Below are 27,025 nucleotides of genomic sequence, written 5' to 3'. Positions count from 1 at the left end.
ATCTAGTTCTCCCTTATCCGTTATGGGCCGTTGTTGTTTACATGTTCAATACACTTTGCCTCTGAAAAGTTTGCCATGAATAAACAGGCTTTATTGACTTAACCTATTGCTTTGTCTTTCATCCCAACGAGCTCTACTTCTCTTGAAATGTTGAATGCAAATTTTAATTGCCATCTGAATTATACAAGTACTGCATGAATTTCTTTGCCGAGGTGAAAGCATAGACGTTCGTAAAAATGATCGGGGACAGCGGGCACATTTCTCTGTCAATAATCATAATCTTTATAGTAGTTTAATACAGTATACTGTACATACAATGTGATTCTTTGGGTCCAGAAATATAGCACTTTCCTCAATCTTTTCATAATAGTACATGAACAGGAGTGACAAGTGACATCTGTTGGTTGGATAAACACCCTTTTCACCTTGTGAATAGAGATCAATATAATCTTTCAACTGACATTTTCTGACAGTAGATATAATCTGATTTATACTTACATAGTAAAAAAAAAAAAAAAGAAAAAAAATGAAATTAACAAATGCATTTTCCTACAGTGGAAAAGTTATTATATAAAATATATACACAAAAACAAACTTTTGGAAATGTCATGGTAATTTGTTAATAACCTTTCGATGGCACACCCAAAGTATCTTGTGTCAAGCTTAGCCGCTGGTGGAACTAATTGCCTTTGAAGTCTTTAGTAACAAACACATTTTCCAACTGCATGATCTCAGATTGGTAGCAAGAGCAATGGGCCAAAATTAGACCTCTGAGATTTACAGCTTTTCAACAAATTAAAGTAACATTTGAATACCAAGAATCAAGGATATTGCAACATAGAATAGTTGCAAAATGGGTGTGGGTAGTTGGTAGTTTGTGAAACACCCAAGAACTCAGTTTTAGGTGGCTAGGTGGAGTGAACTCCCTCCTATCCAATAGTAGCTGGTTTGGGGTATTAGCTGGGGACCGTTTGAAAATCCTTGTCAACACAGGGAGATGTCAACAAGACTGCGTGGGTATATAGAATAACTCAAAATCTGAAATTTCTAATTTGGGCAATGCCATATTCACGGTAATCATAAATTATACAGCATAATACACAAAGACTCATTTGGATTTGCTGGAGCTCAGTGTGCTGTACTACAAATATATCTTTATAATACACATCATTTTGTAGTTCTGCTATATTTGGTTCACAGCACCGCCGCGCCCAAGTATAAATCTGCCGTCATTTTTCTAGCAGCTAAGACAAAATATGTGTGGAAACATGAAAAGGAAAACGGTGTCCTTGTTTGACTGCATCAGAAGAGTACACTCTGGATATGTACTCTCCATACAGTATGTACTGAAAACGCCATTCAACATACATTAATGTAACATTTCTTTGAGACCTAATGACACAAAAAGGAGATCTTCTCAGAACACTCAAGTGGTGGCTGTGGCATTTACAGTACATAAATGTCATACATGTGTAGATACTGTACAGTAGTGTTTACTACCATCGCTCATGCTCAGTTGTCATTTAACACACACATACCAATACCAATAAAACTAGGGAAAGGCTTTTACTTGGCATGTGAGTTAACAATAAAATGCAGTAGCACTCGTTGGTGCTTCCAGTGGGAAGGAGTGTCGTTCCCACTTTAACATTGAGAGCATCTTGGAGCTGTATACACTTGCTCCATGTTTTGGAATGTTCTGTTCTACTACATTTGGAAATGTGTGGGTCAACGTGGAATTTGTCAAAGGCCAAGTGTCTTTCAGCTACGTATAGACAAAGGCAGTTCAAGAAAATGACCTATACTGCTCGATCCTTCTATGCCCATGCACTCATGAATGTGCATGGAAGGCTGACAGCCCTTAGTAGTTAGCTCCTACTGAAAAGAAATACTTCCTGATTGACTGCAGAATGCTGCATTCCCATGGAATATAGACCATGTTATGTAAGTAGTACTATACAAATTAGTTTTTACTGTATAGTGAAAACTCGCACACTGGCTATAAGCAAAACCAAACTCCAAAAGTGCACACAAGTCCATGCAAACCAGAGGAATGTTGCAAAGAAAAAGAAAAAAGAAGTATCGTCATTTTCCAATGTGGTCCGAGTCACAGTCTAATGTGAAAAGAAGCAACCCAAAATCCCTGACAGTTTAGTATGAATGAATGAGCATGGTCAAAATAAATAACATTGACCAGTGGACAGTAGCTGCAATATAGAGCTCAAGTCTATGCTGCAAGGGGTGCTACCTTCTCTGGCTGATCATAATGTCACCATGTCTGTAGAATGGCTTGAGCATGTAGGCCTACAGCGATGCAGTCCCGGATGGGAATGGCAAGGGTTTTAAGGATATGAGCATTAGGGATTAGGGATGGAGGTATATTTGTCTATGCAAGTACTCTGTGTGTGTGTGTGTGTGTGTGTGTGTGTGTGTGTGTGTGTGTGTATGTGTGTGTGTGTGTGTCAGGGTTCCCACACATTTTTACCAATTAATTTCCAAAACTTTTCCAGAATATTTAACCCAATTTCCAGGACTATATAACAATAATTCAGCTCAATAACAGGTCGCTTACTCCTATGTGCAATGCCCAAAGACAGGTAGTGTATGCCAGTGGTTCTCAACCTTTTCAGGCTGTGACCCCCGAAATCATATTTGAACTGGGGACCCCGGCACCCTGACAAGCACTAAGAGTTGAGGAATTTTGTATAACACGGTTTTATTGTGAAAATAGCCGATCTACACGCTCACCACGCCTCGCAACGTGAGGCGTTGTGAGCATGTAGATCTGCTATTTTCACAATTTGTGACTCTAATATTTGACAATTTGGCCAATGTTTAATTTGTCATTTCAGAGGTATTAACAAAAGCAATAACCAAAGACAATGCATAGCTATTTTTTCCAGGACCTTCCAGGACCCTTGATCAATTCCAAAACTTTTCCAGTACTGAAAAAAAAAAATCTAATTTCAAAATATTTCCAGGAATTTCATGACCGTGGGAACCCTGGTGTGTGTGTGTGTGTGTGTGTGTGTGTGTGTGTGTGTGTGTGTGTGTGTGTGTGTGTCTAGCCGTCAATGTCCCAGCTGAAGAGGTGATGCTTCACCAGCATGTCCTGCACCCCCTCCTTCAATGGCCTCTGCTCCTTCTCCTAGAAGGGAAACAAAGAATAAAGAGATGTTGACAAGAGGGAATTTACAAACTAATCTAATACTGAGCTATCTGCCCCCCTAGTGGTGAAAAAAAGGACCTCTGGGAACTCAGATTGACACTGAGCTAATCCAACATGGAAGGGAGGGATTGGCTGTGTGCCATGCTGTAGCATATAGAAACTACTTGGTAAATAAAATAGCCATTGACAATGAATTGCCACCCTAGTTGCCACCCTATGTAGGTACAGTTTTCAATGCAAATTTCAAAAATGGCCGCCAGGTGAATAATTATGGTCAATAGCAGTAAGAATTGCTGTTCACAGACTTACGCCTAGTGCTTTGCAAACCAACCAATCATATCGCTGCCCCCGGCCACCCCAATACGGAAGACCAACCCTGTTGTCTTTGGATTGCTTTCGGCAATGCAGTCATTTAATTTATAGTAGATCTTACATCCTCTAGCTATGCGACTAGGAAAGGACCTGTTGAGTGTGAAACTTGCTTTCTGCAACCTGCCCTTGTTCTCCTTACAAGATCAAAAGTTACATTTCAAAGCTTTGCTTGAGCAGTTCATTCAAACTAGATGAAACCTAATTGAGGAAAAGGGGTTCAGGGTTTCCCAAACATTTCAGCTCGAGACCCAAAGGAGAAATGTTGCGTCTCTCCGGACCCAAAGGTACAAAAGTGCATTACGAATTAATCACTTAAACCCCATTTCAAAAAGAGTGAAAATAGCATATCTACAAGCTCGCAATTACAGTATAGGAAACGGTTTTCACTATTTTTGAAAATAATTGACAAATGTGAATTATTTGTATCAGTGAAAATGTTTGGATTTTCTTTTTTAGTTCATGTTAAAATGGGATAAAAGATGTGTTTGGGAAACACTGGTACAGGCGGACTAATAAAAGGTATAGACTAATGAGGCAGCATTAGATGGCAGCTACAGTCATCTACTGTACAGTCTGACCTGTGACCAGTTCACCTAGAGATCCCAACTAAACAGGTGGTGTTCAACCAGCACGTCCACAACCTCTGCTTTCAGAACAGCAGACCTCTGAAACAGTAGAGCCACACGTTTATTCATGCGTTGTATCTACTGTACTGTACTGTGTGTGTGTGTGTGTGTGTGTGTGTGTGTGCGTGTGTGCATGCGTGCGTGCGTTATATAGTCTGCCAGGTCATTGTTGACCTGCCATCCTATAGTCATAGTGTGTATAACTTCGTTGTACGGATTATTGAATTATTTTTTGGTTATTCTACCGTAGATTGATGATTCTCTTGGTCTACCTACTGTATGTTTTTAGATGACTATTTCTATGCATTTGGTGTATTGCTTATTGTTAGTCACTCTGGATGCGTCTGCTAAAATGCCTAAATATTAGGCGTATTGTGTGCGTGCGTGTGTGTGTGCGTAAGATCATCTGGGCTCACCTCCTTCTTGTCAGGCAGCTCACAGTCTTGGGACAGACTGAAGGCGAACTTGGACAGGACCCTGAGGACACAACAGCAACACAACGGACACCGTTTAGAAGCTTAAACCGCTTATCTGCTGTAACTGATGGAATATGAGTAACCTAGACGTTGGGGAAGGATAAGCAAACAATCTAGTTGATCCTGATTCTAAACTGTAACACACCTCAGTCTACGACTACACTACACGTTTAGTTAAACTACTCATGTACTGCCAATTTTTTCCAAAGCCCACACCGCCAAAGGCGTGTTTTCAAGTGTGTGTGTTTTTTTCTTCTTATAGAAATTACAGGCTTTCTATACTGAAAAGTGTTACCATGCTATAATGGAAGCCATTGTTTCTGAACTGCCCACAGCTTAAGAAACACAAACCAAGTAGATCAGTTAATGAGTTAATTAAAAATATACAAATATGCATTACTTGCATTACTTTCACTTAAATCTTGGTATGGTTTATCTATGGTAAAAATGACCAAAGGTGACAGGTTTGAGATTTAAATTTCCTTCTTCTTCAGTGACCCTATAGTATATTTTAAAAGTATAAACATAATAAAGCAGCAGCATATATACAGTATGTATGTACGTGTGTGCGTGTTTTTCTTTTTTACCTGAGCTCACACTTGATCTGCACCCAGCCTGGGCTGCGGAGGAAGGACCACGGGTGATACCACTTCTCCACGGCCGGCATGCTGGAGCACAGCACCTCCAGCCACAGGTGGAGCACCTGCTCACTGGTGGGGTCACATTGGGGGGTGGGGTTGAGGTGCACGGGTCAGCAGAGGGACAGAACAGCGTGCTTTTGTTCATTTGCATTGTTTGCCTTGTTTCTAAGCAAATGAGTTCCATGGGTGGTGGTAGGTGGGGGGTCTCTTCAGTGCACATTTTCCACATTAACAAACTGCATGTTGATCAACTCTAGCAATGAGGCTAATAAGAACAGACAGTTTTTTGGTTCTAGATTGTTCCTGCACACTTCTGTGATTTGTGAACACAACACTGCCCCCCAAAAAATCCTGTTTCTATTAAATCGGCCCTAACAAACTATTTTCATGGCTAACATTATGACAGATAAACACAGCTGAAGGTTCGCTGCAACGCTACGTTTGGTCGATTTGTTTTGTCACTTCGCCTCTCAGTCTGGCAAGGCTCCTATCTCCAAGGGAGGCGGGACATACCAAACGAGTGAAAATACAAGCCAAATGCAGGCTTGCTAGACTGAGAACCGAAGTGACTGAACAAATCCACCGAACATACTGTAGCGTAGCAGGCCGGATTCCAGGCTAAATAATATTGATTAGCCGTGAGTTTGTTTCATGTAGCGGTTTGTGGGTGCCAGAGGTTATTTTAACTGTACAGCTGGCATACAGTAAAACATTTAACTGAAGCACAGTGCACAATTAATGTTTACAATTAACAATTAATTAATTACCTTCAGCTGTGTTTAAATGTCTGCTGTGAAACGAGTCTATACATTTTGTGGCCAGGCTGTGTGGAAAAGTATGATATATGCTTTGTACCAGTATGTAAATGTATGTGGGACCTTTGTATTTGAATGTCATGCTGAATAATTTACTTAGAAGATTCAAATAACAGCATTCAAATGTGTGTGTGTGTGTGTGTGTGTGTGTGTGTGTGTGTGTGTGTGTGTGGGGTGTGGGTGTAACTCACTTGAGGCCCACGCAGATGAGTGAGCGGAACTTGACGTCCATCTGGGCGTGTGCCAAGTCGTGACTCATATTCACCGACTGCACCGCCTGACAGGGGCAGACAGAGGGCGCTCAATCACAGGCTACTGACAACACACAACCACTTGTATGGGCCTTATGCCCCAGACTTGCATAAAAGCTCAGTCAGCATGTCCATTAAAGCGTTTCCCCCCTTTACTGTGGACTTTACAATACAACTCGTATTGAGTTGACAGTGGAAGTAATCTAAGCTTTCACCAATACTTACTCTGTAGAGTAACTCCTCTGGCGTCAGCACCTTCCCATCTTCATCTAACCTGCAGAAAGAGCAGAGATGGAATCATTCATTATGACAGGAACACGGAGAGCAGAAAAATTACGAGTGTGAGTACTGCCTGAAGCCCGAGTTAAACTTAGCAGCGGATCGGCGCCTAAAGTAGCCGATCTACAAGCTCACGATGCGCCGCAGCGTGATGCGTTGAGCTTGCAGATCTGCTATTTTCGGTGTAGTGTATGTGAGTCAGACCTGTAGGTTTTACACAGCACCAGTCTGGAGTAGACAGAGTTGAAGTCCCTCTCCACCTCCCTGCTGGCGGCCTGACAGAAGAGCAGAAAGCACATTAACTTAACTTAGAGGAGAAACTAAATGATTCTTCTTTACTGTTAGGAGTAAAATGTTACTAACATGTGTTAACAATGCCAAATAACTTTCATATAGTAACCTTGTACAGGGGTATTTCTAGACATACATTTCTAGGGTGCTGATGATTGATGTTTGAGTAAGATATTATGTATTAAATGGGATAGTGATAACACTTACGTTTGTAAGCATAATATTGCTTGCTATGCTATTATGCATACAGAAGGGTGACAACTAGCCAACATATTGAACATAACCTTGAATATTGTCACACAGTTGCATCATTATAATGCGTGTAGCTTGCAGCAAAACGATTATAACCCAACTAGCACATTACAGGGTAGAGTTAAGTGATTTTCATTTAGCTAAACTAACTGTTTGGCTAAATAGCTCTATATTCTGATAGTAATGATTGAGTGTGTATTCATTAACAGGGTCAGGTCAGGATACCTCCTCTATGAAGAGCCAGGGGTGGCAGGGCCCCCCCAGGATGGACGGCTTCTTGAGGCCGTGCAGGAAGATGGCCTTGAGGGCAGGACACAGGGTTCCTCTGGCCAGGTCATTCACTGCCTCCGTCACAGAGTCATCACCTGCTAACGAGTACTGGAGACAAAGTGGACCAATCAAGAGTGTATAATAGAGTGTATACATGGAACTAAATGGACGCCGAAGTGTAAGCTTCCATTTGATTCCAATCAATCATCAAATTCAATACCCAGGGCTTCATCAACACACCCCAAGATCACATTTCTGTATTTAATCCCCCCTCACCCCACTTCAAGCATATCCAAAAATATCACATAGCCTACCTCCTTGCTCCTTTCATCAAGGATCTCCACAAACTTGGCTGGAAACCAACCTGTGGTCAAACAAGATCACACACACATCATTTATAATGAGCTGTGTGAATTTATATCAGTCGGTTCAGGGACCCTATGGGCTCGTTGAGAGGGTCCAAATGGACCCTCTCAACGAGCCCATGTAGCCCATGTAACTCAGAGTGTGCAAATTGGTACAAATGGACCTGTTTGTAAACTCAAGAGTTATGGGGTCCCTGAAATAAATAAAAACGTTTGAGAACCACTGGTATAGTAGCATGTGTGTTTGGTCATTGGGATAATTGTCACCTCTAAGGCCATTGAGCTCTCCCACCCAGCAGTGTTCATCCTTCTGTGAGATGAGCTGAAATGGAACAACACAACAAAGAGATTTTAAGATTTTGAGTTAAAGACAGGTGTGTGTGTGTGTGTGTCTAAGACAATGCTAGTCCCCAGTTGAATGGGTTGTCACTCACGGTGATGATGTCATTCTTCCTGAAGCCCAGCTCGTCGTCGTCATGGCGCTCAAAGTCCAGCAGGGCCTTGGCCCGTCGCCGTCGGTTACGTGACACCACCAGGAAGTTCTCGTGGTCCCGCTGGTGGCTCTCCATGGAGTAGTCAGGAGTCAGCTCCTGTGACTGAGACAGAAAGAGACAGTCCAAAGTCCAGTGGTCATTAATAATGGACAGAATGGACAGTAATAATAATACGTACAATTTCTGAGTACTCAAAGTCGCTTTACAAAATGGCAACAAAATAAAAACAACTTTCTTAGGAAAAACTAATAAATGTAACAGAACTTACAGAAGAAGTCTAACTAAGGTTGAAGCCACTAGACGGCGATACTGGTATACTCTTGTCTTAACTGATGGCAACTAGCTGAACAGCATAATGTTGCAACACCATATTTAAGAAAACTATTTGGTAAATCATACAGTGACAGTGACATTAAAGGAAAGTGTGATCTATAATTTATAGAATAGATTTAGTTAGATGAGATAGGCCGCTTTTTCTTTTTTTATTGATAGCGTTACAGTGAAGATATGCCAGGAAACAGGGAGAGAGAGATGGGGATTGACATGCAGCAAAGTTCGTTAGGTTCGGGATTCGAACCCAGGACGCGCCGTCAGGCTGGCTAGAGCCTATATGTGGTATGCACCTGGACCACTAGGCCAGCGGACCCCCCCAAGATAGGCAGATTGATTTCGATTAGATGGACAGATTTAGACAAATGTATTTAGCAAGCTAACTAACAATTTAGTCCGGGACTTATCCTTTAATCCAATCTGTACATTTTCATGTCCTGGGATTCAGGGATGCAGACAAAATAAAAATAAAATCACAAAGAAAATTGCGGTTTAAAATCTATAGCAATTAATGAATACCCCGCTGTACACCTCTGACATATACGCACATTCAAACATTGGACATAACCAAACCATTCTAACCACAGCAATCTTCTACAGCTGGCCAGCAGTGAGCAGTTCCACTGGGGCCTCATTTGTGGGGTTTATTGCCTTACATAAGGCTTTTCCCAACTGGTCCAGGGATTCAAACTGGTGACGGTTCTAGCCATAAACCTGTGATCACACAGGGGGTTAACTACACATACACCAGCGGCTAAACTGCAGGATCGACTAACTCTCATGAATTCATACATATATATATATATATATATACTGTAACAAACAGCTGAGGGAGGCTGTGGGGCTCGATTGTGCCATTATATATTGTCAACTCCATTCTACCTTGCACTCTGCCGCATTAGAATGACTCACTGATTGCTTCCAACTCCTAGGAGACAGAGCATAAACTCCAAGCCGTAAAAAGAAAAAAAAGAAGGAAAAAAAAGCCTGTTGGGGTGTAGATGCAACTCAGCTATCTGCTCGGCAGCTGAGTGATGGTGTGTGTGTGAGCAGGCCCCCCGCGGTCATTCATTTTTATCGCCGGTGGTCATACACTATGTTTTATCCCTGCTTTTGGACACACTGAATTACATACATGCATTCTCATCTGGGAAATGTTGACTATCTGATAGATATATAATATCATATTTACTCTGTACCTATTATGGGGGAGGGGAATGTGTCTTTAATAAAAATAGTGAAAACTAGACTGCACTCTGTCGAGGTGCCAACTTGCGCCTCACGCACAAGTAGGCCACACATGCACACATGGCCAAATTGTGCACAAGCAGAGTGCGCCACTAGGTGTGCCATGCTGGCCTCATTGGCTGACATGGCTGTTAAAGACATTACCAAGAACGCTCTTATATACCAAACTCTGCTGATCACCAGTGGCATCACCAGGAATGCTGGTCCCTCATTGGCTGTAGTTACATACATACCCAGAATCCTAGCCATTTCAGGGCTACATTCATACCCAGCCGATTACATGCTTGCACGCTCTGCTTGCGCAAGTATTAAATAACAGATCTAGGCGCTCACAACACATCGTGAGGTGATGCATTGTGAGCTTTTTGTTGAAATAGTACAGTATATAGGGCTTAAAGAGACGTGCACGTGCAGCCTTGAACTCACGGTGTTGCAGTGGCGCGGGTCCAGGCAGTGGAAGTGCTCAGCAGTGCTGCCGATGGCCTCCCGGAGGGCGGCCACCAGCTCTGTCTGCTTGATGTTCTTGGACTTCAGGGCCTCCGCCTCGTCCTCGCCCCACAGCAGGGAGCTGAGGGTGGACTTCCTTCGCAGGGACTGTCTCCTGACCACCTGCGCACAAGGCAAGTATTCATTGAAAAGGTTTCATAAATAATTTGTCATTTATGTTCTTTTTCTACCCCCAAGGCAAACGCATTTACAAAACATAATGCAAAATGGCAACCTGGAATATAGAATATGCCCTAGATACACAGAGTCCTTGAACGTGAACACAAAGAAGATTTTTGTAACAATCTTCTAAACTGAGGAAATTATGGCTTGACCTTTCAAGAGTTGATCATTTAGACTTACCATCTACATACATGTCATGCATGTATGCATATTCTAACCATTTAACCCTCAATACTTGGTGACACGGACCAGAGTTGGCTCTGTACTTCTTCTACACCATATATCTTTGCCAGAAATAGCAGATCTTTAAGCTCACAATGTGTCGCAACGAGAATAGTTGGGTGTTCAAGAGCGCCTACTTCCTGATGACGACAGTGACTGACCTTGTTGAGGTTGGTGTTGATTGTCCCGTTGTTTCCATTGTTGAGCTGCGCCTGCTCGTTGAGGATGTAGGCCTGGTGCTTGTGGCGGTGAGCCTCCAGGGTTTCCTGAGACAGCGAACCTGCAAGCCTCATGGCCTCGCCCAGCACCGCAGGTCCGTCTCGCAGCTGGCTGGGCAGGTCCGACAGCGTGTTGAAGATGGACGCAGAGTTCTCTGATGATACCAGCTCTTCTTCCTGAGTGGAGGCAGGGGGGGAGGGTCATTACTTGGGATGGTTATATTGTATACATGGCGATAAAATGTTAGATAGTATTAGAAAGCTTTGCAGTCTCTCTAGGGAAATATCCTAGCCTGCTTCATCTACTTGTGTCGCGAGCGGTTCCAAACTGTATTACTGTCTTATTGCGAAAACAACAATTAAATGCTGAATGCTGAATCTGTGATGCTCACATTTGTAGCAGTACGCTGAATGGGTAGAGAGGCAATCTGACAAGCGGGAGCTATCTCGTAGCACCCACTAGTCCTAATAGTTAAAATGGATAAGGACAAATTTGTGTGCAAATGTACAGTGTCAAAAAAAAAATAAAGGTTTGAGTGAGGTCCATATTATTTGTTTTCCATGTAGTCGACAGAGCCTCTGGAATCAGCCCGTCAACAATTGGGGGGGGGGGGGGGGGGGGGTAAGTGTGTGGCTAGGGCTGTCACGATATGACATTTTACATGACGATTAATTGTCACTCAAATAATTGGCGATTAACGATTTAATTGTGTATTTGTCGTTGATAATTACATTTCTGTTTGGCTTTTAGGCTTTGAAGTTGCATGGTAGATATGACACATAACCTAAATATACAAATACATTACTGACATATTTGACAACTTACTACTTAAAAAATAACATTGATAGTGGAAATAGCCGATCTACAAGCTCTCAACGCGTCGCGATGCGACGCGTTGTAGATCTGCTATTTCCACTATTTCTGACATTTTTCAACATTCACGATTATGACGATTATGACAAAATAATTGCGATAATGTCAAATAATCACGATTAGACGATTATGTAATAATTGTGACAGCCCTATGTGTGGTGGTGTCATGCAAGCACACCTTGATCTTGAGCATGCCCAGTGTGACCTGGAAGAGCACCAGGGAGCCCTGGTAGAACAGCAGGTCCCAGATCCTCAACAGCAGACGGATGTCCACCACACTGGCAAATGATGTCAGGAACCAGTGGAGGGTGATCAGTGACAGTTCTGTGGAAGCAGAGAGACAGAGAGATGGATGTAGGGAGCCGTGAGTGGAATACAGCAAGCTGTGATGATCTCCTGAAAAGCCAGACTGATTAAATATCCTTTACCCTCATTTCACCTCAAGCTCATCTCTCTGCAGTGGGGTCTGTATGCCAGTAATCAGTCCCCCTCCTACACATCTAAAGGTTTAACCAGTGGTATCCAATCATGTACCGGGGGGGTTGATGATATGCAGGCTTTTAACTCCAGGCAAACACGCCACCAGGTGATTACACCAATCCCCCTCCTCAGTGGAACTTGATTGGATAATAATGGACTAAACCAACACACTTATCATCTAATATACAACACACGTCAGGAGCCCTGGTGTGTGTAACTTAACAGCTTCTGGTGTGTTCCCTGCCAAGATGAAGTCAGTAAATGTCTACTCCTGTCATTGGATGCCCCTTAATTAAAATCTTAAACTCAAATCCTAAACATATCACCTTCAAAACAGCCTATAAAATGGTCTAGCTCTTAAATACTCTGAGGAAGTTTTCTCCCCCTATGAGTCTCCCACAGCCGGAGGATCTCCCTTCAAGAAGAAATCCAATGGCCGTTCCAAAATCCAGACTGATGACCAAGATAAACCAAGCTTTTGCAGTCTAGGTTTTTTGTTTTTATGTCACTGCTTTTGGTTAAGGGACAACTTAGTTTTTTTTACCACAAGGGTTCATATTTTAGATTGTAATTAGAGAAAAGAAAAGATAAGATAAGCGTTAAAATGTTTTAATTTACTGCTTTCTATTGTTTTAGCGATTTTAGTATTTTGATTTCAGTGGGTGGGGGCATGCGTACAAGTGGCTAAATATGTCTTTTTAGACACAATAAGCCGGCAATTTCTTTGTTACTATTTACACCAGCCCCCATAAGTCACATCTGCCCATGAAATGAAAGATTGCGGTGCATCTTGGGAATGGGCTTATTGTGTCTAAAAATACATATTTAGGCACTTGGCATGCATGCCCAACCTGGGGGCATGCAAATCAAAATCGTTAAAACAATAGAAAGAAGTAAATGAAAACATTTTAACACTCATCTCGCTTATGACTATCTAAAATATGAACCCTTGTCCTTTAAAGATGAGTTGCATTTTATTTGTATATTGATTTTGTTGTGGATCCATTTGAATCTTTATTACACTTTGACAATGTTCACTGTCCTGTATGAATAAAAGCAGAGAACTGCCAAAATGTAAATAAAATAGAACATGATATTCCTGCAGGACCGCGGCTGGGGACAGACCGGTTCTGTGAGAGGAGCTTCCTTACTTCTTTCTGGTTTCTCAACACTGCACCCTTTACCGATGTCTAGGGCTGTTAGATCGATTTCATTGTGTTTTTGTGGTTGATAATTACATTTCCGTTTGGCTTGTAGGCTTTTAAGTTGCACATGGCAGCTATGACACATAACCTAAATATAAAAAATGAAAACGTTTAAAAATATGAAAAATCTTCAACATGAAAACGATTATGGCGATTATTTCAAATAATTGCGATTATTTCAAATAATTGCGATTATATCAAATAATTGCGCTTAGACGATTATAATAATAATTGTGAAAGGCCTTACCGATGTCGTGATCCTGCAGGAGGCGGTCGAGGGCGGGCAGGTACTGCACAATGAGCTGGCGCAGGACCCTCTGGTCCGTCTGCACGCCCAGCAGCGTGGACGAGAAGTAGGAGGGGGGCAGGAGGTCTTCGATCAGCGCGCACATCATCCACATCACATCCTCCTCCTCCAGGAAGAGCAGCAAGCATGACACCACCTGACAGACACAGAGAGAGAGAGGGTGGGTGAGTGAGTTAGAAGTGTGCGTGGATGGCGACTTAACCCATTAACGCAAAACGTGTGTTTTTCTACAGTATGTCAGTGGTTTTCAAACGTGTCAAGGACCCCCACAATTATGTATTTGGCCGACCATCTCATAATAATTTGTTTCAGGGACCCCCAGAAGCAAAGATTTGAGTTAAAAATGTTTGCTTTAAAAACGTTATACTCAAAGATTTGCACACATTTTCAACATTTTTCAAAAATAGCAGATTTACAAGCTGAGCTTGTAGAGCAGCCATTTTTAAATGGCCAAATTATAAAATAACGGTTAAAGTGATTAAAATGTAAAGTGACACAGATTATTTTTCCCAGTTTTAATGGGTTAAATGGCAATTTGTTTTTACACCTGAATCCATATCATTCTATTGTGAGGACATGTAAAATCGCCTAGTCACAGAGCAAGCACTGGGAAGTGTTATGTACGATTTGAAAATCAGCAACGAGGCCCATTAAAGATTGTGTGTGGTCAGTCCTCACCATGCCAGTGCCCTGACAGTAGCCTATGTCTGGATAGAGCCACGCCAGGCCTCTGAGAACCCGCCTCAACCTGGGCACTCCCACACTGGTCATGCTGCAGAAACATGCATTGGACGGCATTGTCCGCAACAGGTCCTTCTCTATCTGAGGAGGGGGAAGGAACAGACAAACAAAAACAACATCAGATAGTTGAAAACTGCAGGCACCAACTAGGAAAGGGAGAGAAGTGTTTGATCTATAATGCTAATGGTGTTTTGTTTGGCCAGCGTTGATTTGTTAGGCTGATAAATGGAATGTGTTTTGACTTCTAGAGAGACCTAGCAAATTTGGAGGTCTGGCAAATCAGCTCCTATTGGCCGAATAAATAACACTAATAAATGTTAGCCCTCATAAAAAATCCTTCCAACTCAAGAACACAAACTACACTACCCAGAATCCCAAGAAGTGCAAAAGCGACATCTTCGATTAGTGAAGCTTGCGGTTACCATTGGAAATGTTTACTGCAACCACGAATGTCAAAGTCAGCTTGTGAGTTTCTGCTACTACAAGATCCTATAGCTCTTTATATAAACTGTGTGTGTGCGCATGTATGTGTGTGCGCATGAGTGAGTGCGTGCGTGTAAGACCTGTTTGGCTGTTGTGTTGTCATCGTTGGAGCTGTTCTTGATGATCTCTCTGTAAGAAATCTCAGAGGTTCTTTTCTTCTGCAGAGCCCCAGACAGCCGCATCCATAACTAGCAGGGAGAACAATTTCAATCATTTCAATCCAGAGATGTAAAGAAATGAGTCTGTGTTGTTTGTTGCAAAATACAAAGGGCCTTGCCCTACTGTGCCTGAGTCATTGTTGATTTCATTGACTAGAACTATGACAAAAAAGTTCGTAGACTACCTTTTTTCACTGACGAAAACGACAAAAACTAAAATATGATGACTAAAACTAAGACTAAATACACTGACAATTCAGTCACTGGTAGTGTCATGGTAGTACCAGGAACATTAACGACTTGTTAAGGGATATCAGACGGTAACTCTTTAGCTTGGTCGCATATTTATTACATAACACAGATATGGGTCTTTTCAATAATAGTTCCCGACCGGTAGGTGGTAACATAGGGCAACACAACAACTCTCAAAACAGTAGAACTAAAAGACAAGTCATTTTATGTTTGGTTGCGGTCGGAAAATAGCAGTTATACAAGCTCACAACGCGTTGCGCTGCAACACGTTGTGAGCGGCGGCTATTTTCAGCATGCAACCAAGCGTAAAATCAGGCATCAGATGCTAAAACCAAATCAAAATTTGCCGTTCAAAACCAACACTGGTCTGGATGAGCCCACCTGCGGCCTCATGCTGTGTGGTATGCCACCGAGCACCAGCGAGCGCAGGCGCTCGGAGCGTGGCAGGACGGGGGCGATGAGCTCCCAGGTGAGGTCGCCCACTGCGTGGTTGTGGGTGAACTCCAGGTGGGCCTGCCAGCGCAGGCGCTGCTGGGGGTCCTCACGCTGCGGAGAGCCATCAGCGCCCAGCCATCCCCTAGGCTCATCACCATCTGACACGCGCACATGGGAAATAGATTATGCCATTTTACAGGACAATTAATTGTCACTCAAATAATTGTGATTAACAATTTCATTGTGTTTTTGTCGTTGACAATTACATTTCTGTTTGGCTTGTAGGCTTTGAAGTTGCACATGGCAGATATGACAAAGAAATGAATGACATATTTGAACATTGATAGTGGAAATAGCCGATCTACAAGCCCACAACACACCGCGACCTTGTAGATCTGCTATTTCCACTATTTTTGAACATGTTTGAAAATATATGAAATATATGAACATTTTTCAACATGGAAACGATTATGACGGTTATGACAAAATAATTGCGATTATGTCAAATAATTGCGATTAGACGATTATGTAATGATTGTGACAGGCCTACATGGGAAGAGAGTATACTGGTTATGTGTTTTATAAGCAGTGCAAGCAGGTGGGATTTCTTAATTTCATGCATATACTGACACAAAAAACACTGGTTCCCAGACATATTTATATGGGTTCCTTGATTATTATTTTTTTCCTACTTTTTTTTCCATAAATATACAAAAGAAAATCTAAGAAATTCCAAAGGATTGCCATGGAGTACAATCACGCAAGAGACCCAAGGAGATAAACATATTTTTGCTCTCTCGACATGACAAATTTACCCAGCTGAGCTAAGATTTGAAACTGATGGATGTGGAAAGGCAGAGTTTTTAAGCAAATAATTTGTGTTTGAGTATACAGTAAACAGCTGTATTTACATATGCAGTCATAAATCTGAAATATAAAAGCCACCGATCAGCTGTCAAGACAATTACCCAAGCTTATAAAATCAACTCTCTAAATCGATGGTTCTCGACCCTTTCTGGATCAAAACCCACTTGAAAACAGCCCAGCTGACCACTTAACTTCAGTGGTCAGATGAGTGCATTTTCAGAGCACGTTTATTTTAATGATCAATCATCAATTGTGTTCCAGCTTGGATCAATGGAACCAATGCAGTGTACTTTATGTTCCTATAACACATTTGGCAAGGTTTTAAAGATTTTTTTTTTTTAACAATGTTTTACAATTATATGGGGTCCCACTTGCAATATCCTCACAGGTTGAGAATCACATCTCTAAATCACTGTCAGACTGTGTGCAGGTGGTACTGTAGGTAGGTAGTGTATCGCTGCCCTTGTTGAACACAGAAGATGTCCATCAGCGAGAGTCATCTTGAGAAATGGCTCAATTGAATTTCAGCCATGGGACTCCGCGTCGCATGTAACACATTATTCACATACGCCAAAAAGGTACCGTGTTTATTTACCCCTTAAGCCTCGAACAGAGTCGGGTCTGCGGTGGAAGGCTATCCACCGCGGTGTAGTGCGGTGTAGTCTTTTTGAGTCATAAAACTACAACGTTAACGCGCAAAAAGACTACACCGCGGTGGATAGCTTTCCACCGCGGACCCGACTCTGTTCGCGGCTTTAACGTGAAAGATACATTAGCCATGGAAATTGAGTGAAAGCATTGTGTGTGTGTGTGTGTGTGTGTGTGTGTGTGTGTGTGTGTTTTTTCTTTTTTTACCTTCACTGTACATTTTGAAGCCAAATTCATCATAATGTAACTTTAGTTCCTCCTCGGGATCCTTCTGTAGGACAAGACAGAACACAAAAAGACATACCACTTTCAAATAGTCCTATCCCTGTTGAAAATGTCCATGGCAGCTCTTGGGAGCCATGCACAAGATCTAAATCACAATGTGACAACTGAAGATATACTGTAGCAAAGCTCAGGGAGAAACAATGAAATATTGTGATGTTCAGGCATGTACCGAAATAACACAAGCAGAAACGGCACTTTAAAGCCAAAGCATCAAACATTATTGTCAACAACAGTGAGGGATGATAATTGGTTATATAATTCCATCTCATCATGGCCTTTTGACTTCTAGGTAAGAATTATTGCACAAAGTAGACAGGAAAACCTTCAGTTGTTATTACACACAAAAAATAACATTTGGCTGAGCCTGAGGAAAAGCCGCCTGGCCGGGTAGTAGAAGATAATCTTAGCCAATCAGGATGGAATATGAAAAATCAGACAGATCCGTCTTGATCACAATAATGTGTACCGTTTTGCGTGATGATTGGTCAAAATCTGTTATATCAAAGTAATACGTAAATACTAAGTAATAGGTAATACGTAAGTAAAACGCCTCCTGGTGGCGCTGTAATAGGCCAATGTAAAAGGACGGCCCTCACACATCTAAATAAATCCCAGCCTCACCTGATGGTACTTGGCCAAGATGTCCTGGGGCCACATGCTGGGGGTGAGGGCTGAGAAGGGGCCCCCAGGGGCCGGAGTGTAGCTACCTGCTGAGAAGCAAAGGCCAATGAGACTTCAGAGGTACGGTATACACAGAAGTGATGGAGTACACACACAAAGTACGTGGAACACTATCACAGAGAGGTCATACCATAGGTCATACTGTTTGTGAATTCTCTTATTTTTTTAAAAGGTGGACATTCATTTAAAGAGCAAAACTGTAACGTAATGTAAAGAAAACCAGTCAGCAACAGAAAGTCAGCACTCAGGATAGCGTGCATTCAGGTACTATCCACAAGTTTCCCAGTGAGCTGGGGAAAAATGTGAGCTCCACTTCCTCCACACAGCTGATTCAACAATACACCAAACTTGGAGTGATTCAGGTGTGACAGGCCACAGGCTCACAGCAGTCAGAATGAAACGGCTGAGGAGCAGGAAGTGATACCCACCTTTCACGCAAGGGCTCATGGGACATAGGAAACTTGTGGATAAGGCATATAAGGCAAAGCCTTCAAATGTCAAAGCATTCCACAGCGTGATAATCATCATGTTTATCACTCTGAGGAAAGCTTCGGCTGAAACGTGTTTGTCATTTACCTGTTGTGCCTTATCTGAATTAAAAGTAACTGAAGGACACTTCCGTGACTGCTGGCATTCTTTGGCCGATATTGAACTCTTGCACACTCTGTAAAAAGGTTGATTATTTGTGACAGTTGTGCTTGCATTCTTTCTAGTTCGATCGACTTGTACTTCTATGGCCTACTGGAGTGTGCACAAGAAATGTGTCGCCATCAGGTTTATGAAATTTTATGCAGCACAACTTTGATGTGGATTTTGGAAGCAAACACAACTGATCATTAGCAGGAATGGTAATGTATAAAATACACAGAATGTAGCCTCAGTCTTTACCTGACATGCTGTTGGGAGGAGAGTGAACAGCGGCTGTACAAAGAGAGTGTGGCCGCTCTGGAGTAAGGAGGTCAACAGATAGCAGCCGCTCTGTAGAGACAGAAAAGAGTGGACAAGGGGGAAATACACCGATGAGTGCTGGTTTGTCAGCAACTGGCATGATCTGGCTAGTTGACACATTGAAAATATTTGTTAAATCCTGCTCGGCGCGTCGATTGCATGTGTGTGCATCCATTCTGCAGATGGAATTATCCCCCACCTTATCATGGAATACCCTGAATACCCTGAGAATACCCTGAAAATGAATTAAAAACACAAAAAGAAAAAAGACCATGAACACTCCACTAGAATTGCATTTTTGGAGATAAGACATGGAAGCTATGTTCCCCGAGTTGAACTCAGGACAAGAAGAAAACTCAGGACAAGAAGAAACACACAAAGACACTGTAGACTAGAGAAATCAACTGTACAGATAATGAGGGAGTCTGTACAGCAGCAGTAGGATAACTGCTTCACTTAACTGTGTGTGTGTGTGTGTGTGTGTGTGTGTGTGTGTGTGTGTGTGTGTGTGTGTGTGTGTGTGTGTGTGTGTGTGTGCGTGTGTGAGAATCTATATCAAAGTTTCTAAATATATCTCCCGATTAGGGAGTCTTACTGGTAAGTAAGTATTATTCTAGAAAACATGTCTCGCAGTTTCATTAGGCAGCATTCTTATTCCTACAGAATGCCCCATTTACTTGTTTGTTCTGTTTCCCTGATTAGATCACAGATCTAGGCTAAACTAATAAAGGAGTCATTATGCCTTTAGGCCTGTTTTTACACTGTTTCACATATGCAACACAAACAATTATTTGTCTTGGCTCTTCCAGGCTCAACTCATGACACAGCTGCTCACGGAAGTAGCATGGGGACATTTGTGGGGAAAGTCCAATAAATGAGCCATAATAATATGCAAGCGACTGGCAGAAGCTTAAAACCCCAAACTCTGTGTATTAGTCCAATTGCAAAGATCCCTTGAATTTTCTAAACAGCATAAAGCCTTTTGACTTTGTTAATAAAGCTGGTAGTACTGCGCAGCAGTATTCAATGTGCAGGAAGCAGATTTGGTGTCTTGCCTGACGAGTGGAAGTGAATAACAGGTTCCTTATTGTGGAAAGGACTTGGGGCAACAATTCATGGTTTGTCTTAAAAGACTAGCCTTAAAGAGGTTGGACAAACACATAAGTGTTTCTCATGGATGTTTAAGCTAATCAAAAAGTTTACATCTAAGCCACTTCCCAACACAAAAATAAAACCTGTTTACCACAGATTGAACGAAAATTGGTTAGTTTTCCACCATGGACATTTTAATTTACTGGGCTAATGTAATTGTTGTCAGTTTCTGGGATAATTTTTTCAATAGCTCTAGAGTTTAAATTGGCACTATGTCGCTTTTGAAAATGAATAAATGTTGTTTTGTCCAATATGCAATGTATGGTAGAGTGATAATACAAATATATAACTTCTACAATTGGAGTGGTTGTATTTTTTTCTCCCTGCTCTTCTTTTGAGACATTTACCACCTTGTAAATGCCAACTGGCATTTACAAGGTGTCTGCCAGGGCAACATGATGCAAGCATACAATAAGTAGTAACGGAGAGAGAATGGCAGCAGGAAAAGGCCGGGACACACAAGCACATGTCACTGAGTGATTTTACAGTAATTGACATGCAGATACATGGAACCTACTGTAGGTTACACATTATGCACTGGGGGGTCAACACAGTGCATGATACAAGGGGTGAAAATTCAGACAATCTAGCTTCCAGTTCCACATGAGGTCTAGAATCTTTTTTTGGGCTGAAATGTGAACAGGGTGGTCAGGTGGGTCAATGATGCTCAATGTACATTGCAGGTATAGGTACAATTCACAAAACCACCACTGTGCATTATCCCAGTGACAAATTATTGTAGCCTATATATTGACTGCATACAATTTTGACAACAGCCGTTCTGGATGAATAGATATGCTTATGGTCAATGGCTTAGAGCTGAAATAAACATTTCCAGATTAAAAAAAAACAAAAAAAACAAGCGAGCTGGCCAGTGGCTACTTAATAATTCATGTTAAGTTTGAGTTAATTGAACTTTAATTGCTTATGTTGTCAGCTATAAGCAAACACACAGGTCTACGCTACGTTCTATTCTGAAGTTGGTGCTTGCCATTCCATAGAGTGCAAAGGCCTGCTACATTGCTGCCAAATGGCCCTTTGGTGATGTAACACTAAATACAGGCTAGTGCTCAGAATTAAAAAATAATATATTATTTATATTCACAGCTTGCCTGAAACAGTCTTGTGTGCACTGCTAGCAAGCATTGTAAGTGTAGATAGCATTTTAGTCACCATCAAGTCTGTTGCCAAAAGGACCATGGATCCCTACAGTTCAGTTGGTCAATCACCACTGGATGATTTGCATTGGTGAGGGGGATAATGACGTACTAACACACTCAATGTGGTCTCTGCAGTCTCATAAAACTTAACTTACAGAGCTTCTGTTATTACTCTGACAATAAAAGGACTAGTTTGAGTTGTCCCCTAGCAACAGTGGGTATTATGCTATTTGTGAACCTCAAGTGAAACAGTAGGTTCACTAGGTTGCATAACGTGCGCTGCTTTGCATGCATGACTTGAGTATTTGTGCAAACTTAGGCACGCACGCAGGCACACACACACACACACACACACACACACACACACACACACACACACACACACACACACACACACACACACACACACACACACACACACACACACACACACACACACACACACACACACACACACACACACACACACACACACACACACACACACACACACACACACACACACACACACACACACACACACACACACTTTTATTGCCCCCTTTTTCTTTTTTTCCCATATTGGTATCGGTCAACTAAAGACCATGTTGCCCAGCAAACCAACAGTCAAAGTGGTACAATGACCTGGTCAACGTTTAGTTGTACATCCAGGTTGGCTGAAACCTTTTTAAATGTCCATCCAATGTATACAAGTCGGTCCTGCACATTTTAAAAAGCTTAACTGGTTGATGATGGTAGAAGAACCTAAGATGCTGCTCACTTACACATTTGATAACAAAATACTTATTGCACTAATAAGAGACACTAAAGCTCTACAACTACATATGCTCTTGATTTAAAAGCCTAATAGACAAACACATCATACAGCTGTGGAATGCCCACAAATATTAAATTCAGTGTTTCACAGAGTATGTTTAAGTGGCCTTAAAGGAATAGTTCACCCCCAAAATGACTTTGATATTTTTGTTTTTCTCACATTCCTATGCCAATAATGTGAGGAGTCAGGACTCAGGAGACTCTTTGTGTCTCCATAGGGAACCACTGTTGGTCATCAAATTATTGGCTTAGAAATGCAACCAAAACAAACAAACAAACATCCATTAATTCCAGCCTCCAAGGGGTGAGTAATTGATATGAAAAAAAAAAAAAAAAAAAAAAATATATATATATATATATATCCCTTTAAAAAAAGGCATGAAGCATTAAGTTACAAATGTTCTATGACCAAGAAAACATGTGTGCAACATGACAACACTGACATACCGTAACTACTAAGTGTATCGTCTTTGCTTGCTGTCCTATTATGTTATTGTTTTGTGTTTATCTTGTGGTTACAGACTAGAGGACCCACAATTGAAATAAGCCCTTGGGCTTTATTGTATTTCCATCTGTTTTCCTCACTGTGATTCTTAATGTACTATGCATTGGTTGCAGTGCAGTGTTTATTATGTTAGCTTTAAACAACAAATAAACTCAGTCATGCATTTCTGTCTCCATGGCAACAATGTCACAGCAAAGGATTCTCAGACCACCTGCCTCCCCCTCCCCTCAACAGAAAACAGCAGGAGTGCAGCTCTGTCAAGAAAAGCTCACAATACGGCAACAGGGGACACTGTTAGCAAGTAACTAGCAAGGCATGCTGTGCAATGACTGATAAATAACACACACAAACATACACACAGGCAGCCACAATGGCTTTATAATCTTAGCACGCCAAAGCAGCAAGCCAGCAGGCGGGCAGCCTCGCCTAGGAGTGATTCATTACAGCAGCAGGCTTGCAGCATCTCTGAAGAGGAATTTGGGACTTTAAAGAGAGAAGGGAAATCAATTTGAGGCTTGGAGGACTGCCAGCCGTCTCACAGCTCTGCCTATGTGAAGCCGGTGAGGTGAGGCGAGCGGGGATTCTGAGGCACAATCAGCCAACAGCGTAATCAGCTGCCTAGGAAGTCAAGATGACAGAAAACCTCCTTGAACCCTGATCCAACAAACTATCTTGATTCTTGACATTGTCTGGACTCTGGACAACACTGCTGCAAATGGCTGCGCTATCGTCCAAAAGACGTGGTGAAGACAGCTCTTCACCCAGAAGACTTTCTCCAGAAAAGTCTAAGCAAGAGCATGGGCCAGGATTATCCTCAAAACACAAACATACACTTAACATATAGTTATGTTACACATACAGAGATAAACAACCATTTTTAAAACCGAGTCTGACATATCAGGGGGAAGGAGAAACAGATAGAAATGTGTATACCAGGAAATTTACATACCGTATTTTAACTCATTCAGGCAGGGACTGGGTACACATTTTAGTGTATGGGAGGGGCTTACAGTACATGTAGAGTATGTAGCAACATATTTGTTTTTGTAGGCTAATTTCTGATTTAGGCCTAACTATAGGTTTAGGCCTAAATGGGTTAAAGGCAAGCAAAGAGCAAATATAATTCACATTAATGATATCTACAACAAACAAACAGGGATACATTCTAAGATGAAACAGCTCTAAATGGGGCCACTGTGTCACAAACCCACAGGACCCTTACAAATCAAGCACCACCTGTTTACTTTGTGCCAGACCGTGTGTTTACGATAAGGAAAACTGCCCACCTCCTAGTTGCATGACTACAAAGAGGGCCTGGTCCACTCTGCTCAGGTGAGACTCGGGTGACCCATGTTTGCACATGCTGGCCAACACCCTGACGCCATTAAACAAAGCTCAAGAAATCCCATTGTGGACGTTTATTTGAGTGTGACATTTCCCTGAGACGCCAAAACCCAGTCCGTTGCTATTTATGATAAAATGGGAAGAGTGTTATGGTGTCAAGATACTCCAGGGTGTCTGTATCCATCTGTGTATTGATCTGTGTGCATAAACAATACACTAATTTGTTTGCTCCCAAATCGGTCCCATGCCAGCTGTTCCTTCAGATGGCCCTCACAGTGGCGACGTCAATGATGACTCATGTTTCCCTCTTGTGTGAGAAAACTCTGCTGTGCAGAACTGAGGGCCTTCCCATGAATAATGATCATTGGAACACTAAGTCACACGTGTGTGTGCGCGCGCACACACACACACACACACACACACACGCAGGCACGCGCCACAATCACTTTTACAGACTCATTCACACACAGACATGTGCTACTGTGGTAGCCATACATTATAAGTTACTCCTGTAGAGGAACACCTGTTGCAGCTTTACTGATGCCAAACACCTCTGTTTGTTGCATAATAGATGCAGCGCAATGCTGATTGAAAGCCAAATGTAGGCAGTTTTAAGTCTTTGCCCTACAGTTCCACACATTTAATTTTGGGAAGCTGTGGCATTAAAGGTGCTACCCCAATATTTTCTTATTTGCTGGCATTCCTCTCTTCGCTACAGTAGTAGCCATAAATTATAACTCTTTATCCACCTGTTTCCAAGAGAATTTACTGTAGAATGATGTGTGGGACACATCCGGAGAACAGCAGACATACAAGCTCACGTCACGTCGCAGATGCAACTGTTGTGAGCTTGTTGATCACTCTCGGCTGCGACGCCGGCACTGCCGCACAACTTCTGCGCAATGCACGATGGGACATTGGAAACTTACAACGGCGAGAGGGGGAGGCCTGTTGATGAGGCTGTTTGGTCCTGTAACTGCTTGAATGCACAAATCCAAAATATAAAGTGCTTCCCTCCTTGGTCCAAGTGTTCTCTATCTATTCGCAACCTCCTCTGGATGTGTCAGTCCATATTTTACAATAAAGAAGTGTTTTACTCCAGCTTGTCACGGAATCGCAATGCATTTCCTTTTTCCCCCTGTTTCCTTGTTTCCCGCTGTTGCGAAGTAGCGTTCATTTGGGGAAACAAGGAAATGCAGTGAGATTACGAGGAGACAAGACAATTGAGGAGACAAGACAATTATATTAGGTGGTGGTGGTCAAGTTTATGTAACATGATATCATGGACAGAAGTACAATTAACACTCTGGGCAGAGGTAAGGTAGTTCTGCCAAGAATAATGGTCAGACACTAGAGTTATACTGTGTGGCTTCAAGGCCTCTGGAACGAGCTGTACCATAACAAGACTGAGGCCTACTGAAGACCTCTCGACTCATAACTATCAAGTATTAGTATCATCATAAAGACCTAGAAATTAATATAATCAACGAATACATGATCTACTCTATAACGTCACACATAATCAATCATGATAATCTCTAATCTACTGCAACCTTTAATGCCACATCTTCCCAAAATGAAGTGTGTGGAACTGTAGGGCAAAGCTTTGGCAAAGACTTAAAACTGCCTACATTTGGCTTTCAATCAGCGTTACGCTGCATCTGCTATGCAACAACGGGTGTTTGTTTGGCATCAGTAAAGCTGCTGCAGTTCCAACTTTGGAAGCTGCAACAGGTACTTAAACTTGTGGGCATACAGGGTGTGGCAAAGTTTTGGGCTAGAGGACTCCTGTCATGGCAATTATATTCCTCCTTATGCCCACACAATTCAATTCAATTGGCTTCATTGGCATGAGAAAACATATGTTTACATTGCCAAAGCAGAAGTGTACACACACACACACACACACACACACACACACACACACACACACACACACAGTGAGTACAGCCTATTGCACTCATTTAGGTTATGGTCACGACTAAAAGTGAAACATAGTTTAATTCAAAGTGATTTAGCAATCAGGATAAACTGTAATCCCACCCCCCAAAAAAAACACACACACACACACACACACACACACACACACACACACACACACACACACACACACAGTGAGGAGGCAATACTCTTCCCACATGTCATGTTGTTCACTGTATTACACTTACAGTATGTGAGATGTTAGGGCCCCTCTGACAACCTGAGTTCTTGTAGGTTGTAATGACACACTGTACTGTGTTATCGCAGGGAGGGATCACCCTAATTATGTATGCGAATGATGCCATTTTCTGGCATAATTATAATGCGACTAGAAAAAGCAAAGAACTATTATGCAATGCATGCCGGTTGCAATTCGTCCACGTTGTTTGTTTCAATGCCAAATGTCCTACATACACTTGAGATGATAGGTAATATTAAAGTAAGCATCCTGGATAGATATGAGGATTATTGACAACGAGACATCAGCTGTTAGCCACCGATGCTAACATTTCACAGCAACCCCGGTTGAATATTCAATGCATATTGTGCGACGATAGCATGCTAGCCTACTTACCTACCGTGTCATCATTGTGTCGTAACGAGGCGTTGCTTTTGGCTTCTTTGCAGATAAATAAAAGGTAAGTTTCCTATCGCATCTTTCCCCGTTCTATTTTCGCTGGCTTCTCTCTGTGTTTTGCGTCATGCACCTGCTGCTG

The 27,025-nt window shown here is 42.0% G+C and overlaps 1 protein-coding gene across 4 annotated transcripts; it reads right to left on the bottom strand.

The window, feature by feature from the left end:
• Nucleotides 1–322: 322 nt before the first annotated feature.
• Nucleotides 323–27,025, bottom strand: sgsm3 (small G protein signaling modulator 3). Of its 4 annotated transcripts, none has more exons than XM_080723899.1 (21): nucleotides 26,888–27,025; nucleotides 19,293–19,382; nucleotides 18,345–18,433; nucleotides 17,646–17,709; nucleotides 15,870–16,081; nucleotides 15,159–15,266; nucleotides 14,533–14,676; nucleotides 13,795–13,990; nucleotides 12,041–12,186; nucleotides 10,932–11,165; nucleotides 10,306–10,488; nucleotides 8,242–8,403; nucleotides 8,075–8,129; nucleotides 7,757–7,806; nucleotides 7,398–7,550; nucleotides 6,834–6,904; nucleotides 6,576–6,624; nucleotides 6,291–6,376; nucleotides 5,231–5,353; nucleotides 4,584–4,644; nucleotides 323–3,148 (listed from the first exon to the last, which is right to left on the bottom strand). In XM_080723899.1, the coding sequence occupies exons 2-21, from the start codon at nucleotides 19,297–19,299 to the stop codon at nucleotides 3,065–3,067; spliced, it is 2,277 nt and encodes a 758-aa protein (XP_080580025.1). In that variant the 5' UTR covers nucleotides 19,300–19,382; nucleotides 26,888–27,025; the 3' UTR covers nucleotides 323–3,064. The 4 variants fall into 4 exon arrangements, with proteins under 4 accessions (XP_080580025.1, XP_080580026.1, XP_080580024.1 ...); XM_080723900.1 differs by having other exon boundaries at nucleotides 18,345–18,430; XM_080723898.1 differs by having other exon boundaries at nucleotides 26,884–26,986.

This window comes from Nannobrachium achirus (genome assembly GCF_963921795.1).
Source record: "Nannobrachium achirus genome assembly, chromosome: 4".
Classification (NCBI taxonomy): Eukaryota; Metazoa; Chordata; class Actinopteri; order Myctophiformes; family Myctophidae; genus Nannobrachium; species Nannobrachium achirus.
Note: the sequence above shows the minus strand (reverse complement) of the source record. Positions and strands in the feature narration are given on the sequence as shown.